The sequence below is a fragment of the Oncorhynchus mykiss genome, chromosome 30 (assembly GCF_013265735.2).
Source record: "Oncorhynchus mykiss isolate Arlee chromosome 30, USDA_OmykA_1.1, whole genome shotgun sequence".
NCBI lineage: Eukaryota > Metazoa > Chordata > Actinopteri > Salmoniformes > Salmonidae > Oncorhynchus > Oncorhynchus mykiss.
The window spans coordinates 22,965,102-22,978,912 of record NC_050570.1 but is presented as its reverse complement, the minus strand read 5'-3'; the positions used below and the strand labels follow the sequence as shown (position 1 = coordinate 22,978,912).

The following is a 13,811-nucleotide window of genomic DNA, read 5'->3' as shown; positions in this document are numbered from 1 at the left end:
GGTGGTGGCAGCATCATGGTTTGGGCCTGCTTTTCTTCAGCAGGGACAGGGAAGATGGTTAAAATTGATGGGAAGATGGATGGAGCCAAATACAGGACCATTCTGGAAGAAAACCTGATGGAGTCTGCAAAAGACCTGAGACTGGGATGGAGATTTGTCTTCCAACAAGACAATGATCCAAAACATAAAGCAAAATCTACAATGGAATGGTTCAAAAATAAACATATCCAGGTGTTAGAATGGCCAAGTCAAAGTCCAGACCTGAATCCAATCGAGAATCTGTGGAAAGAACTGAAAACTGCTGTTCACAAATGCTCTCCATCCAACCTCACTGAGCTCGAGCTGTTTTGCAAGGAGGAATGGGAAAAAATTTCAGTCTCTCGATGTGCAAAACTGATAGAGACATACCCCAAGCGACTTACAGCTGTAATCGCAGCAAAAGGTGGCGCTACAAAGTATTAACTTAAGGGGGCTGAATAATTTTGCACGCCCAATTTTTCAGTTTTTGATTTGTTAAAAAAGTTTGAAATATCCAATAAATGTCGTTCCACTTCATGATTGTGTCCCACTTGTTGTTGATTCTTCACAAAAAAATACAGTTTTATATCTTTATGTTTGAAGCCTGAAATGTGGCAAAAGGTCGCAAAGTTCAAGGGGGCCGAATACTTTCGCAAGGCACTGTAATTGAGCAGATGATGATGTGCAAGTAGAGATACTGGTGTGCAAAAGAGCAGAAAAGTAAATAAAAACAATATGGGGATGAGGTAGGTAGATTGGGTGGGCTATTTACAGATGGACTACGTACAGCTGCAGCGATCAGTTAGCTGCTCAGATGGCTGATGTTTAAAGTTGGTGAGGGAAATATAAGTCTCCAGCTTCAGCAATTTTTGCAATTCATTCCAGTCACTGCCAGCAGAGAACTGGAAGGAAAGGCGGCGAAATGAGGTGTTTGCTTAGGGGATGATCAGTGAGATATACCTGCTGGAGCGCGTGCTACAGGTGGTTATGTTATCGTGACCAGTGAGCCGAGATAAGGCAAAACTTTACCTAGCATAGATTTATAGATGACCTGGAGCCAGTGGGTCTGGCGACGAATATGTAGCGAGGGCCAGCTGACTAGAGCATACAGGTTGCAGTGGTGGGTGGTATAACAGGCTTTGGTAACAAAACAGATGGGACTGTGATAGACTGCATCCAGTTTGCTGAGTAGAGTATTGGAAGCTATTTTGTAGATGACATCGCTGAAGTTGAGGATTGGTAGGATATTCAGTTTTACTATGGTAAGTTTGGCGGCGTGAGTGAAGGAGGCTTTGTTGCGAAATAGAAAGCCGATTCTAGATTGGATTGGAGATGTTTAATATGAATATTAGAGATTGCGCACCAGCTGTTGTCATGTGGGTGCTAGCAAGCAAGCAAGCTAGGTAATGCTAGGTACAGTGCCTTGCAAAAGTATTCACCCCCCTTGGCTTTTTACCTATTTTGTTGCGTTACAACCTGTAATTTAAATGGATTTTTATTTGGATTTCATGTAATGGACATACACAAAATAGTCCAAATTGGTGAAGTGAAATGAAAAAAATAACTTCTTCAAAAATATTTTTTTAAATTAAAACGATAAAGTGGTGTGTGCATATGTATTCCCCCTTTGCTATGAAGCCCCCAAATAACATCTGGTGCAACCAATTCCCTTTAGAAGTTACATAATTAGTTAAATAAAGTCCATCTGTGTGCAATCTATGTGTCACATGGTTTGTCACATGATCTACGTGTATATATATGCCTGTTCTGAAAGGCCCCAGTGTCTGCAACACCACTAAGCAAGGGGCACCACCAAGCAAGCGGCAACATGAAGACCAAGAAGCTCTCCAAACAGGTCAGGGACAAAGTTGTGGAGAAGTACAGATCAGGGTTGGGTTAGAAAAAAATATCCAAAACTTTGAACATCCTACGGAGCACCATTAAATCCATTATTTAAAAAATGTAAAGAATATGGCACCACAACAAACCTGTCAAGAGGGGGCTGCCCACCAGGCAAGGAGGGCATTAATCAGTGAGGCAACAAAGATACCAAAGATAACCCTGAAGGAGCAGCAAAGCTCCACAGTGGAGATTGGAGTATCTGTCCATAGGACCACATTAAGCTGTGCACTCCACAGAGCTGGGCTTTACGGAAGAGTGGCCAGAAAAAAAGCCATTGCTTAAAGAAAAAAATAAACATATGGAAGAAGGTACTCTGGTCAGATGAGACTAAAATGTAACTTTTTGGCCATCAAGGAAAATGCTATGTCTGGCGCAAACCCAACACCTCTCATCACCCCAAGAACACCATCCCCACAGTGACGCATGGTGGTAGCAGCATCATGCTGTGGGTATGTTTTTCATCAGCAGGGACTGGGAAACTGGTCAGAATTGAAGGATTGATGGATGGCGCTAAATACAGGGTAATTATGGATGGAAACCTGTTTCAGTCTTCCAGAGATTTGAGACTGGGATGGAGGTTCACCTTCCAGCAGGACAATGACCCTAAACATACTGCTAAAGCAACACTCGAGTGTAGAGGTCGACCGATTATGATTTTTCAACACCAATACCGATTATTAGAGGACCAAAAAAAGCCAATACCGATTAATCGGCCGATTTTTATATATATATTTGTAATAATGACAATTACAACAATACTGAATGAACACTTATTTTAACTTAATATAATACATCAATAAAATCAATTTCAGTCCCAAATAAATAATGAAACATGTTCAATTTAGTTTAAATAATGAAAAAACTAAGTGTTGGAGAAGAAAGTAAAAGTGCAATATGTGCCATGTAAAAAAGCTAACGTTTAAGTTCCTTGCTCAGAACATATGAAAGCTGGTGGTTCCTTTAAACATGAGTCTTCAATATTCCCAGGTAAGAAGTTTTAGGTTGTAGTTATTATCGGACTATTTATCTCTATACCATTTGTGTTTCATATACCTTTGACTATTGAATGTTCTAATAGGTACTTTAGTATTGCCAGACTAATCTCTGTAGTTGATAGGCTTGAAGTCATAAACAGTGCAACGCTTGAAGCACAGCGAAGAGCTGCTGGCAAATGCAGGAAAGGATAAGCTAGATAAACTAGTAATATCATCAACCATGTGTAGTTAAGTAGTGATTATGTTAAGATTGATTGTTTTTTATAATATAAGTTTAATGCTAGCTAGCACCTTACCTTGGCTCCTTGCTGCACTCGCATAACAGGTATTCAGCCTGCTACGCATCTCCTCGTGGAGTGCAATGTAGTCGGCCATAATCGGTGTCCAAAAATGCTGATTACCGATTGTTCTGAAAACTTGAAATCAGCCCTAATTAATTGGCCATTCGGATTAATCGGTTGACTTCTACTCAAGTGGTTTAAGGGAAACATTTAAATGTCTTGGAATGGCCTAGTCAAAGCCCAGACTTTAATCAAATTGAGAATCTGTGGTATGACTTAAAGATTGCTGTACACCAGCGGAACCCATCCAACTTGAAGGAGCTGGAGCAGTTTTGAAGAATGGGAATAAATCCCAGTGGCTAGTTGTGCCAAGCTTATAGAGACATAACCCAAGAGACTTGCAGCTGTAATTGTTGCAAAACGTGGCTCTACAAAGTATTGACTTTGGGGGGGGGGGGGGGGGGGGGGGGGGGGGGGGTGAGTAGTTATGCATGCTCAAGTTTTCCGGTTTTTTTTGTGTCTTATTTCTTCTTTGTTTCACAATAAGAAATATTTTGCATCTTCAACATGGTAGGCATGTGTCAATCAAATGATACAACCCCCCCCAAAAATCCATTTTTAATTCCAGGTTGTAAGGCAACAAAATTGGAAAAATGGCAAGGGCGGTGAATACTTTCGCAAGCCACTATATCAACAGCTATTGTAAGCCAATCCATTAGGGGGCTGGAAGCTATGGTGCGCTTCGATTGGTCATTCATGCTGCAATATTATGGAGAACTTGCATTAAATTCAGGTTTCCACAACTTTAGTCCCACCCTTTTCAACTCCCTCACAAAGGGGCCAGGGTTCTGGTCTGGAAGCACGCTTTCGACTGCACCTACAGTTTTGCCTGGTACTGCAGTTTAACTGAAGTATGGCCCAGAAAGACAATTCCTTTAGAGAAGACAAATCTGAAAATTCCTAATAAGACAGTTTAGTCCTCCCCTTTGTGCACAAAACATCCATTGAGTTATCCAAAATACATTTTTCCATCACTCACAACTGAAGATATTAACATTTTATATTCATGCTCTACGACATGAGCCCAAGTAGCCTGGGGATGTTCCGTTTGGCTTGTTTAGCTGTCCAAGGACTGACAGAGTTGCTGGAGCATGCTTGCCGATGTCGATTGAGTGCTAGTGCGCATGCGCAGTAATCCCAGTCAGAAAAATAAAAGCAACTACGAAACAGTGTATGCGAACATGAGTAGATTACGTTGTTCAATGGTCGGACATCTTGGACACAGTCTCCAAACGGGTTCCTTGGGAGGTCCCAAGTCTGACGTCACCCCATTGAAGTTTAAAACGGTTAAAGTTAGGGTTAGGGTAAGGGTTAGGGTAAATGCCACTTTTAGGTTTTTGCTAGTCAGTTTAAGGGTCAGTTGTGTCCTTATAGTCTCTCCTTAGAGTGGATAATGCTACATCCTGATGTTGCACACAGATTTCAGCCAGGGGTAAACAACAGACTGCTGAAACCTGATTGGCTGAACATCAGGAAGAAGCTTTAGCCACTTTAGCTAGCATGGTGGTGGTAAATGTTGTTTGATTAAGACTGTATGCATACTTTTCCAGCTTATTTTTTTTCAGCAGCTTGCCATTAAAGCTAGTTGAGGAGGAAACCTACACCCTTGCAACCTGAATGGAGGATGTTTTATGTATGAGCTGGTTGCCCAGGGACACAAGTGCATAGCCGGCTGCATACATTCCTGTTGGACACAGATGACAAAGGACATAAAAGGAATAATAGCGCCTAGAGCTATCTATGAACTAGAGACTGCGTCTAAGATGGATGCCTGTTGTTTTCAATGTAATCTACTCATGTTCGCAAACACTGTTTCGTGGTCGCTATCGGCTTCACAGAGCCTATAACGCCTGCGCACTAGCGCTTACAGTGAGCAATGGAGCAGAGAGAGTGGCAACAACTTCATCATGTCATCCAGAAATATAACAGATATTGGATGAATATAAAATGTTAATATCTGCAGCCTTGAGGACAATAACTTAAATAATAATATATATAGTTTTGGCTCAAAGGTGATAACAAAAGTGTTTTTTAATTATTTTTTTGGGACTTCTCTATGGGGCCGTCGATGGGAATTTTCCTTTTGGGCTTGACTTCAGCTAAACTGCAGTACCGAAAGTGCCCTCTGAGCACAGTGGAAAGTGTGCTTGCAGACCGGAATCCTGGCCCCCTGGTTCATATACAGAGAAATAATAATAATACCCATATAACCTAGCGGTGAAACAGGGAAATGGTTCCAATCGTTTTTCAACCTTTCATTTTTTCCATTGGGGATTTTAGATACACTTCAAATAAGGGCTGTGTTTGGTGTAGGCTTACCCTGGAGTGACGTTTTGATGACCGTGTAAATCTCTCTAGGACAAGGTGAATTTATCAATATATTCGCCTGTATTTATCCCCCAAAATGAAATGCTAATTTGCAGATTTTTTGTTTTGATGTCTATTTTAAAGCTAATTAGCATTTTCGAATCTGAGAGTAAATAGAGACGAATATATTGATAAAAGTCACCTTGTCAGAGATGTATGTGGTTATGAAAACATCACGCCAGGGTAAGCATACACAAAACACAGCCCTAATTTTAAGTGTCTCTAAAATCCTCTATGGGAAAAATGAATTGTGGAAAAACGATTGGAACCATTTCCCTGTTTGACCACTGGGTTTTATGGGTATTACAGTTTTTCTCAGTCGCTTTGGTGCATTTCTTAGATCAAAAGTGCAATTCTTGATACTACTTGTACAAATTCCAAATCATCTAGTCACTTGTGCACATCATTAAAGCAATTTCTTATTCCTTTGAACAAATTGCAATTGATAATGTACAAGTGTCAGCTTTTTTCCACATTATCAATTGCTCATGTCATGTTGATCAAAATATAGTAGATGGTTCTCTGTTGAATAGTCTTACCCCTCAAAACATCTAGGCATTAGTTCCTTGCATAAGCCATTACATGCAAAATTGTTGAACTATTTGTCATAAACTGTCAAGCATAGTTTTACACATTTCTATTAGACCTTTTGTACAAAAATGTGAATTGATGAATCGTGCAGGTGAAATTGACCCTCACTCATGAAGGAATGTAAAGTGTTAGTTCAACCAACAATCAACCAGTTGTCTAAATTGCTCAAAGGTGCATCTCATGAAGAATCAATTGGCAAGCATAGATAGACAGACCACAACACAGAGTTGCAATGTTTTACAGTAAAATGTGTGTTCGCATAGTTTTTGTCTATGTGAAAGTGTGCGATGCATCACTGCATTTTTCCCCACATAGGACTGCAAGATTACCTCAAACCGGTGGCAGAGGACACCTTTTCACACCTCAACAGGAGGAGGCTATTTGCACCATGGTCCTAGCAAACAATGCCATGAGACTCAGGGAAATACAAAGGACCATTATAGAAGACAACGATGTCTTTGAAAACATCCATACGGTTAGCATCTCAACCATCGACAGGGTGCTGCAATGAAAGCAGATGAGTATGAAACAGCTGTACCGTGTACCATTCCAAAGGAATGAGGACAGAGTTAAGGAGCTACGGTACCAGTATGTACAGGTAAAACATATATCTATGTAACTACTTTACAGCAACATTTTATAGTGATACATAGTACAGTAAGCATAAACTGCACACATTTCCATTGCTGTGGAAGGAACATGCAATATATGTGCATTTTATGTCACTCTTCCTTACCAAAACAAATTCAACTGTCTGTTCTGGGATATAGCGTATAATGGAGTTGGAATCAAGTGAACCCTCTCACTTTGTATACGTGATGAGGCTGGCTTCAACCTGACCAAATGCAGAAGGAATATCGGAATATATCGGAATATCATCGGTCACAGAGCTACTGTGGATTTGCCAGGCCAACGGGGAGGAAATATCACCATGTGTGCTGCTATTTCGGAGCATGGTGTCCTAACCCATATCCCCCTTATAGGGCCATACAACACCCAGCATCTACTCAACTTTTTAGAGACTCTCTACAGGGCTCTCATCCCTGATGATGAGAGGGGTCTGTTTAGAAAGGATTTGCCAAAGTATGTGGTCATTTGTGATAATGTGAGTTTCCATCGATCAAACATCATAAGGCAATGGTTTGTGACCCACCCGAGGATGCTCGTAGAATTCCTCCCACCTTATTCACCATTCCTTAACCCAATTGAGGAGTTATTTTCAGCATGGAGGTGGAAGGTGTACGATCGTCAGCCACACACACAGATGACCCTGCTGGCTGCAATGGATGCAGCATGTGAGGACATCACAGTAGACGCCTGCAGAGGATGGATAAGGCATTTCAAAAGATTCTTTCCACGTTGCATTGGAAGGGAAAATATCCGGTGTGATGTGGATGAGAATATGTGGGCCGACAGACAGGAACGTCTGGATGTGTAGAGACAGCACAACAGTGCTGCGGGAAAAGTTGTGCCTTAGGGATGGTTTCCTGTGTTTCTTTCTAATTGAGTTTTTTTTCCCTTTGTGCCACTTGGGTTGTCCAGTCTCTTTCAATCAATAACCCACATACAGTAATATGTAAATAGTACTGTTGAAATTGATATATGCCATAGAAGTGCAGCCTTGTGCATTTTCAATACAGTAACTGTCATCCAAACTGTAGCCTAAGTTTACATCAGGTAATACTGTCAAAGTACACAGTTACATTGACAACATGCCTAAACATTTTGACGACCTTGTTTGTGAACAATGACTCAATGACTTATCATTCTGATGACACTGACATGATCATTGGCATGAATATTTACTTTTGAGAGATGTACTAAGGATTTTTAGTGACTGACTAGCTTTAGAAACATATCTATTGTATATTGCAGTTTGTACAAACTGTTCTGAGAAATGCACTTATTATTTTGCACATGTTAGGGATGATGTGAAAAATGCACCAAAGCGACTGAGAAAAACTGTATAACACCTCCTCTGTGTGGGTCTATACCCTGCTGCAAACATTCCAGTTGGTTGCAGATGACAACTTTAAAGGAATAATAGCGCCATCTGCCGGCTGGTTGGGCTAATACAACTCAATGATATGAAAATAAAACCGACGGAGTTCCACCTCCGACACCGCCAAAACAACACTGCAAATGTAAATTTGATTGAATGTGTCGTAAAAGGGATCATTACATTCAAGCATACCTGATTACTTGTGTCTTGATGGCTGTACTGTAGGCCTATCCCAATTGAAATAAAGTAGAAGTCTCATCGCTTTGCTTGTATTAACTAAGCTTGTTTGAGAGACAACATGATTAGATAGCCTACATAGCCAACATGACTAGAAAGAAGTCAACCACATTATGTTCATGAGGGTATTACATAGCCCTTCACAGTTTGACTAAACTTATTTCTAAAAAATATAAACGTTTTCTCGCTTTTAAAAGACAAATGATATTGCCATTCAAAGTGCCAAACTTCTCAAATATGACCGTGGGACAGAAATTGGGCATGTTCCTCCTCACCTAACCTAAAGTAGCAGGTTAGGCCTATAAGCTAAGACTTTGCTGTGCTTTTCTCCAAGTGGCCACCACAAGCCGTGAATGTTTGAAGTTCGTATTTGAATGTTCATTGCGCTGTTAATTTCTCAAATTAATAAAAATAATATATATATAGGAATTGCCTGTCAAAGTGGTGCGTGGATAGACATTCGATGGCTTGCAACTCTATAGCCACCTTAAAACTAACATTACATGATTTCAAAATCACAGTGACAATAAATGTAGAAGCAAAGCAGATGTCTAGCCAATGTTTGGAGTAACAATATTTTTTATAGTTTCATTGTGACCCCTAGTATTTCGGTCCAGCTCATATACTTCATTCCAAGTTAGGGTATGCCTACTTTCAAGAGCCTATATTTTCCTTGAATTAATAAAATACTATATCGTATGGAACAATCACTGTTGGTTGATCACATCAGCAGTGCTGAGTAGCCTCAGGGGGGATATAAAAAAATGGCAAATTATTTAAAAAATGACGCAAACTTCTAATAATCAGTGGACAAATGAATTTATTCGTCTCACAAATAAAACAACAGTGAAAATCATCGATTAGCAATATTCAAATATAAGATAATACAGTAAAACGAGGCATACTACGTACATTATATTTCAACCAAATTGCAATCTAAAAGCCAAACAGAAAATCAGGTAAGACCTGCAGACAATTGTTGTCTTTGGTAAAAAATAAAACGTGAATATTAGTAAACGCGTGCTTTCACAGTTCCTTACAAAATCTATTTGTTTGATTATTTACAAGTGCACGTAAAATCGAAAATAATTGCCGATACAGTCAGGCTACCATTAGATTGATAATTTATGACCAATGGTCTGGACAAGAAGAATGAAGGTAGGCCTAGGTCACTGGGTTATTACTCAAAATAGCATGGGTTTAATTAACAAAATGGGCTATCGGGACAAAATAAGACATTTGCTATGCGCACAAGAGTAGGTAGGCTACCTTGGATGAACAGGGTCATCTATTCTAATACCTACAGCCTATGGTCTTGAAGTTAAACAATAAAATATTGTTCCTCATTTAATTTTAAATCGTCGTTGAAGTATCAAACCCACATCTCAAATAGTTAAAATGTTGGTAGTGAATTGAATTTGAAAGACAAATCCCCACCTTACGTGTACCACTAGGAAATATCGGAAAAACATGAGAGAAAAAAGAGAAACAAAGCAGCTGGAGATGTTGTTAGGGAAATGTTGTCGGCCTAAAAATGCTTTAATATATTAAATAGATTCAAATGATCATTCCAGGGGCAAAAAATCTCGACACATTTGTTCTGCGATGGAGAAAATTGGAGTCAAAAACTATGGAATTAGGCTATGTTTTCTTATTAAGTTTGGAGGAAACCTTCATGCTAGGGTCCTCCTTTATGACTGAGAATTGAGGCTATCATGTCTGAAAAACATCCAAATACATTGTAACCAGAGAGGTAGATGGACCTACATGTTTTTGCTACTTTCTTCCTCGTTCTTATGCAGGCCTACCACCTCGCTATCCCAGCCAGGATTGTCCGATATATATTCATTAATTAGTGTGCCCCTGAATGTATTGCGCAATGGATACTCTATGGTTCATAGTCGCCAGATCATAAGGTGTGTGGCCTTTGGAGTTGCACCTTGTGGCTTCCATCGTACAACCAACAAGGAGCTGGACCACATCAAGATAGCCTTCTCTTGCGGCTAGATGCAATGGAAGATTGCCATCATTGTCCAGGAGATTGACGTCTGCGCCATGATCCATCAGTACGTGTAGGGTGTCTGCATATCCATCCCTTGCAGCGTCATGAGTGATGGTGAGACCTCTGACATGGTCGCGCACGTTTGGATTTGCGTTCGCCCTCAGCAGCGCTTTGGCGATGGCGGGGTTACCAAGTTTCATCACCTGTAAAAAAATGTAAGAAAGAAAGAAAGAAGAAAAAAAAGGGGGAAATATAATCGTATATCAGAGCTGGTTGAGAGCGGAATACTTATATAGTATAGTATATGCAAAGACAGAGCATGAAGGTTGTAAGAAGTATACCGTTTTAAGGAAAATAGGAATTATTGAAGGCTCTGTTGCCGGGGGAGAGACACGTCTAGATTTACACCTGTTGTTTTCAAAAGGAATGATAAAAAAACGAATCTAAACCACATAACAATGTATTATTTATTAATTGTGTTAGCCATTTTCATTCGTCTTTTACCTAAATTATGTAAACCTATTATCTTCTAATAAATCATAGAGCCTTAGTTCGTGGTAATCATTATTAGGCATATAGAATTAATAGCCATGACATATCTTTTTCATTTGGAAGAGAGGAGTGATACTAATAGTGTATTACAGTTTGTGCGTGAGGATACATGTCATACTTATATCGTTTTCTTATGTACTAAGGTACATCTTATAGAGCACTTTGAATTTGAGTATAGAATGGAGTTATACATTCAACAAAAACGTGTGGTTGGGTCAATTAACCACTTTCAGCCCTTTTCATCTGCACCCTGGACCCTATAACATGGTAAGAGATTAGCCTGAAAATCTATCCAGTCTGGTCATGAACTGTCCAAATCAACAGTCTTTCACAATCTGAAATTTGCTAGTTTTACATGAGTTTGATTGTGTAATTTGAGAAAACAGTAAACTTAGTTACATTTCTAAAGCAAACATTGCATTTGGAGATTCCCCATGTGGTCAAAGGCAGATATTCAGAGGTATGCCAAGGCGGTATAAATATAGCCTAACCAACCAAGTGATCAACCCACATAAATGTGTCATGACATAAAGAGACAGCAAATTAGTGTTTTATCTATACGCTTAAAATAGAAGAAATAGTATTGTTGAAACCAATTACATGTTTCGTAGGCCTATGTGTTTGAGTGTGCATGCTTGTCCAAAGAGTAGTGCATGAGGTCAAGCATCAAGGTCTTGACTATATTATCTTCTTTAATTATCACTATTGAGCAATGATACTTCTTTATAAATATAAACACATAATCATATTATTCAATGATTGACAAGTTTTCATAATGTTTGAACCCATCCTTATCAAGATATATTAACCTGCTAAACTTTTTAGTCTACAGAATGTAAAAAATATGAATATATTCAACAACAACAAATATATAATGCATTGCAATTACAATTTCTGGTAAATCACGAATAGGTGTACATCATTATTCTAGTCTACATTGGGGGTTTTAGTGGTTCACATAATGCTACTAAATTAAGGCCTACAAGTCACTTTGCTGCACTCTCCATAAATCATACAATTTAAAATATGACACCCAACACAGCCTATTCTCTTTATGCTATATTAGACTATTCGTTCAAAATCATTTGGATCAAGTATATATATAGTCCATGTTACAGAAAGTGTATCCTCTGGATAATTTTAACACTTTATTTGTCAATAAAGCACGCAGTTTAGTCCATTTTACATTAGGCTATACTAACACACACATGCTAAGATGTGGTAGTTTAAGTTCAAATCGATCAAATAGACTGAATCATGAATTTATAGATTTACATGTTTATAAAATCAAATGCAGAACCAACCTGTAACGGTGTCCTGCCGAATACATTGTTTTCATTAACATCTGCTCCGTTCTGTAATAACATCTCGACTTCTGCTAAGTCTCCTCTTGCAGATGCGCTGCTCAGTCTGTTTGCCCCTCCAGCCATTCTTGGTGGACGAAAACCATAAAGAGAATAATGTTATATGATACAGGTTTCACAAGTTGATACTAAGGTATGTGTGAATGATTTTGATGGTATACGTCTTCTTGGTTGTGACGCAAGGCACTGCGAAAATGTAGTAAATAGTCTGTAGCCTGAAAGAAGTTGGTACACTGCCAGGGTCCGCCTCCCTTTTTAATACCATCCCAATGTAACAACTCGCACCAGCACGGAAAACATGGATGTCACGCCATTTCCAACTCAAGTGTATGGTCATCACCACCTTCCTTAAAAATGATTTATTTTTTATCACATTGGATTGGAATGTTGGATGTCCACTTGTAGACCAAGATGCACGAAGTTGAAAAACTAAAAACTAATTCCAATCGTCCAGCCTGCAGAGTTGAGGTTTATCTTTATTCATGAACCCCGTTCACGTGAAGTTGATAACGTTTGAGATTCTAAAAGAGTGTTCAGGGATATTCCCCATGGTTAATTTATAGACCCGTGTTATTCTGAAAGATTCTATCCAACTCCACAATTTGGCTATATACTACCCTTCCGGACTGACGATACAGGTTAGCCTACAGGTGCAACTTATCTGCAACTCCAAAATGTTGGTCTGTCTCCTGCTCTCAAAAACGTAGCCTATGATGTCCTGCTGCAACTGTATCCATGGAACATTGCCGTTTCGTTAGGGCTTGTAAGTTTGTAGCTTCTGATTGTCGACTTGCTCTCTTACCAGTCCGGGGCTGAGAAAGATAGTTTAGAAAAAAACATTCTGACAACGTTAAGTCATCCAATGACATTTGGAGAGATGCTTGTTCAGAGTTTTATGTACACTTCCCGCCCATTTTCAAATGACGATACACGGTCTGGATATCGTCCTTCTTTGCTTCATTAATAGTAGCCTAAAGTGTTTGTTCGGGACTGTGCGCGGGAACAGTTTAGTCATTTGATATTGACGTTATATTAGCATATTCCGCTGAGCACATTACTGTAGCAGCATTGCCTACCATCTGTTACACTGAACAGATTTACGCTACTAAACTTGTAAAGTTGAGTAAATAAATGAAATCAACCACACCATGGGCTAAGTAGTTTCAAGTTCAGTCTGTAACAGGCATATGCCGGGTAGGTGTAGCCTAATCATGTATGAATATATCTTAACATAGCCTACACAAATGTCAATGTATAGTCTAGCCTTCATTCATATAACATTATCCTACATACGACACCTCCTTACCCTTGCCATCATATGTTGAATTAGTTAATTCATTCGACTGGTTGGAAGTCAGTATTTGAGGGAAAAAAGGCTGTTCTTGACATCACTTTTAGCCTATTTTTCAAATACGGAATCCGAACGCATGCATAACAGTC

At 39.3% G+C, this 13,811-nt stretch overlaps 1 protein-coding gene across 2 annotated transcripts; it reads right to left on the bottom strand.

The window, feature by feature from the left end:
- Positions 1-9,255: 9,255 nt before the first annotated feature.
- Positions 9,256-13,811, bottom strand: LOC110521563 (cyclin-dependent kinase 4 inhibitor C-like). Of its 2 annotated transcripts, XM_036969332.1 has the most exons (3): positions 13,678-13,811; positions 12,312-12,438; positions 9,256-10,658 (listed from the first exon to the last, which is right to left on the bottom strand). In XM_036969332.1, the coding sequence occupies exons 2-3, from the start codon at positions 12,435-12,437 to the stop codon at positions 10,302-10,304; spliced, it is 483 nt and encodes a 160-aa protein (XP_036825227.1). In that variant the 5' UTR covers position 12,438; positions 13,678-13,811; the 3' UTR covers positions 9,256-10,301. The 2 variants fall into 2 exon arrangements, with proteins under 2 accessions (XP_036825227.1, XP_036825228.1); XM_036969333.1 differs by lacking the exon at positions 13,678-13,811 and having other exon boundaries at positions 12,312-13,530.

Coding starts and splice junctions, on each gene's coding strand:
- LOC110521563 (XM_036969332.1), bottom strand. CDS start 12,437: ATGGCTGGAGGGGCAAACAGACTGAGCAGCGCATCTGCAAGAGGAGAC. Junction 10,659..12,311: donor TCGGCAGGACACCGTTACAG/GTTGGTTCTGCA, acceptor ATTTTTTTACAG/GTGATGAAACTTGGTAACCC.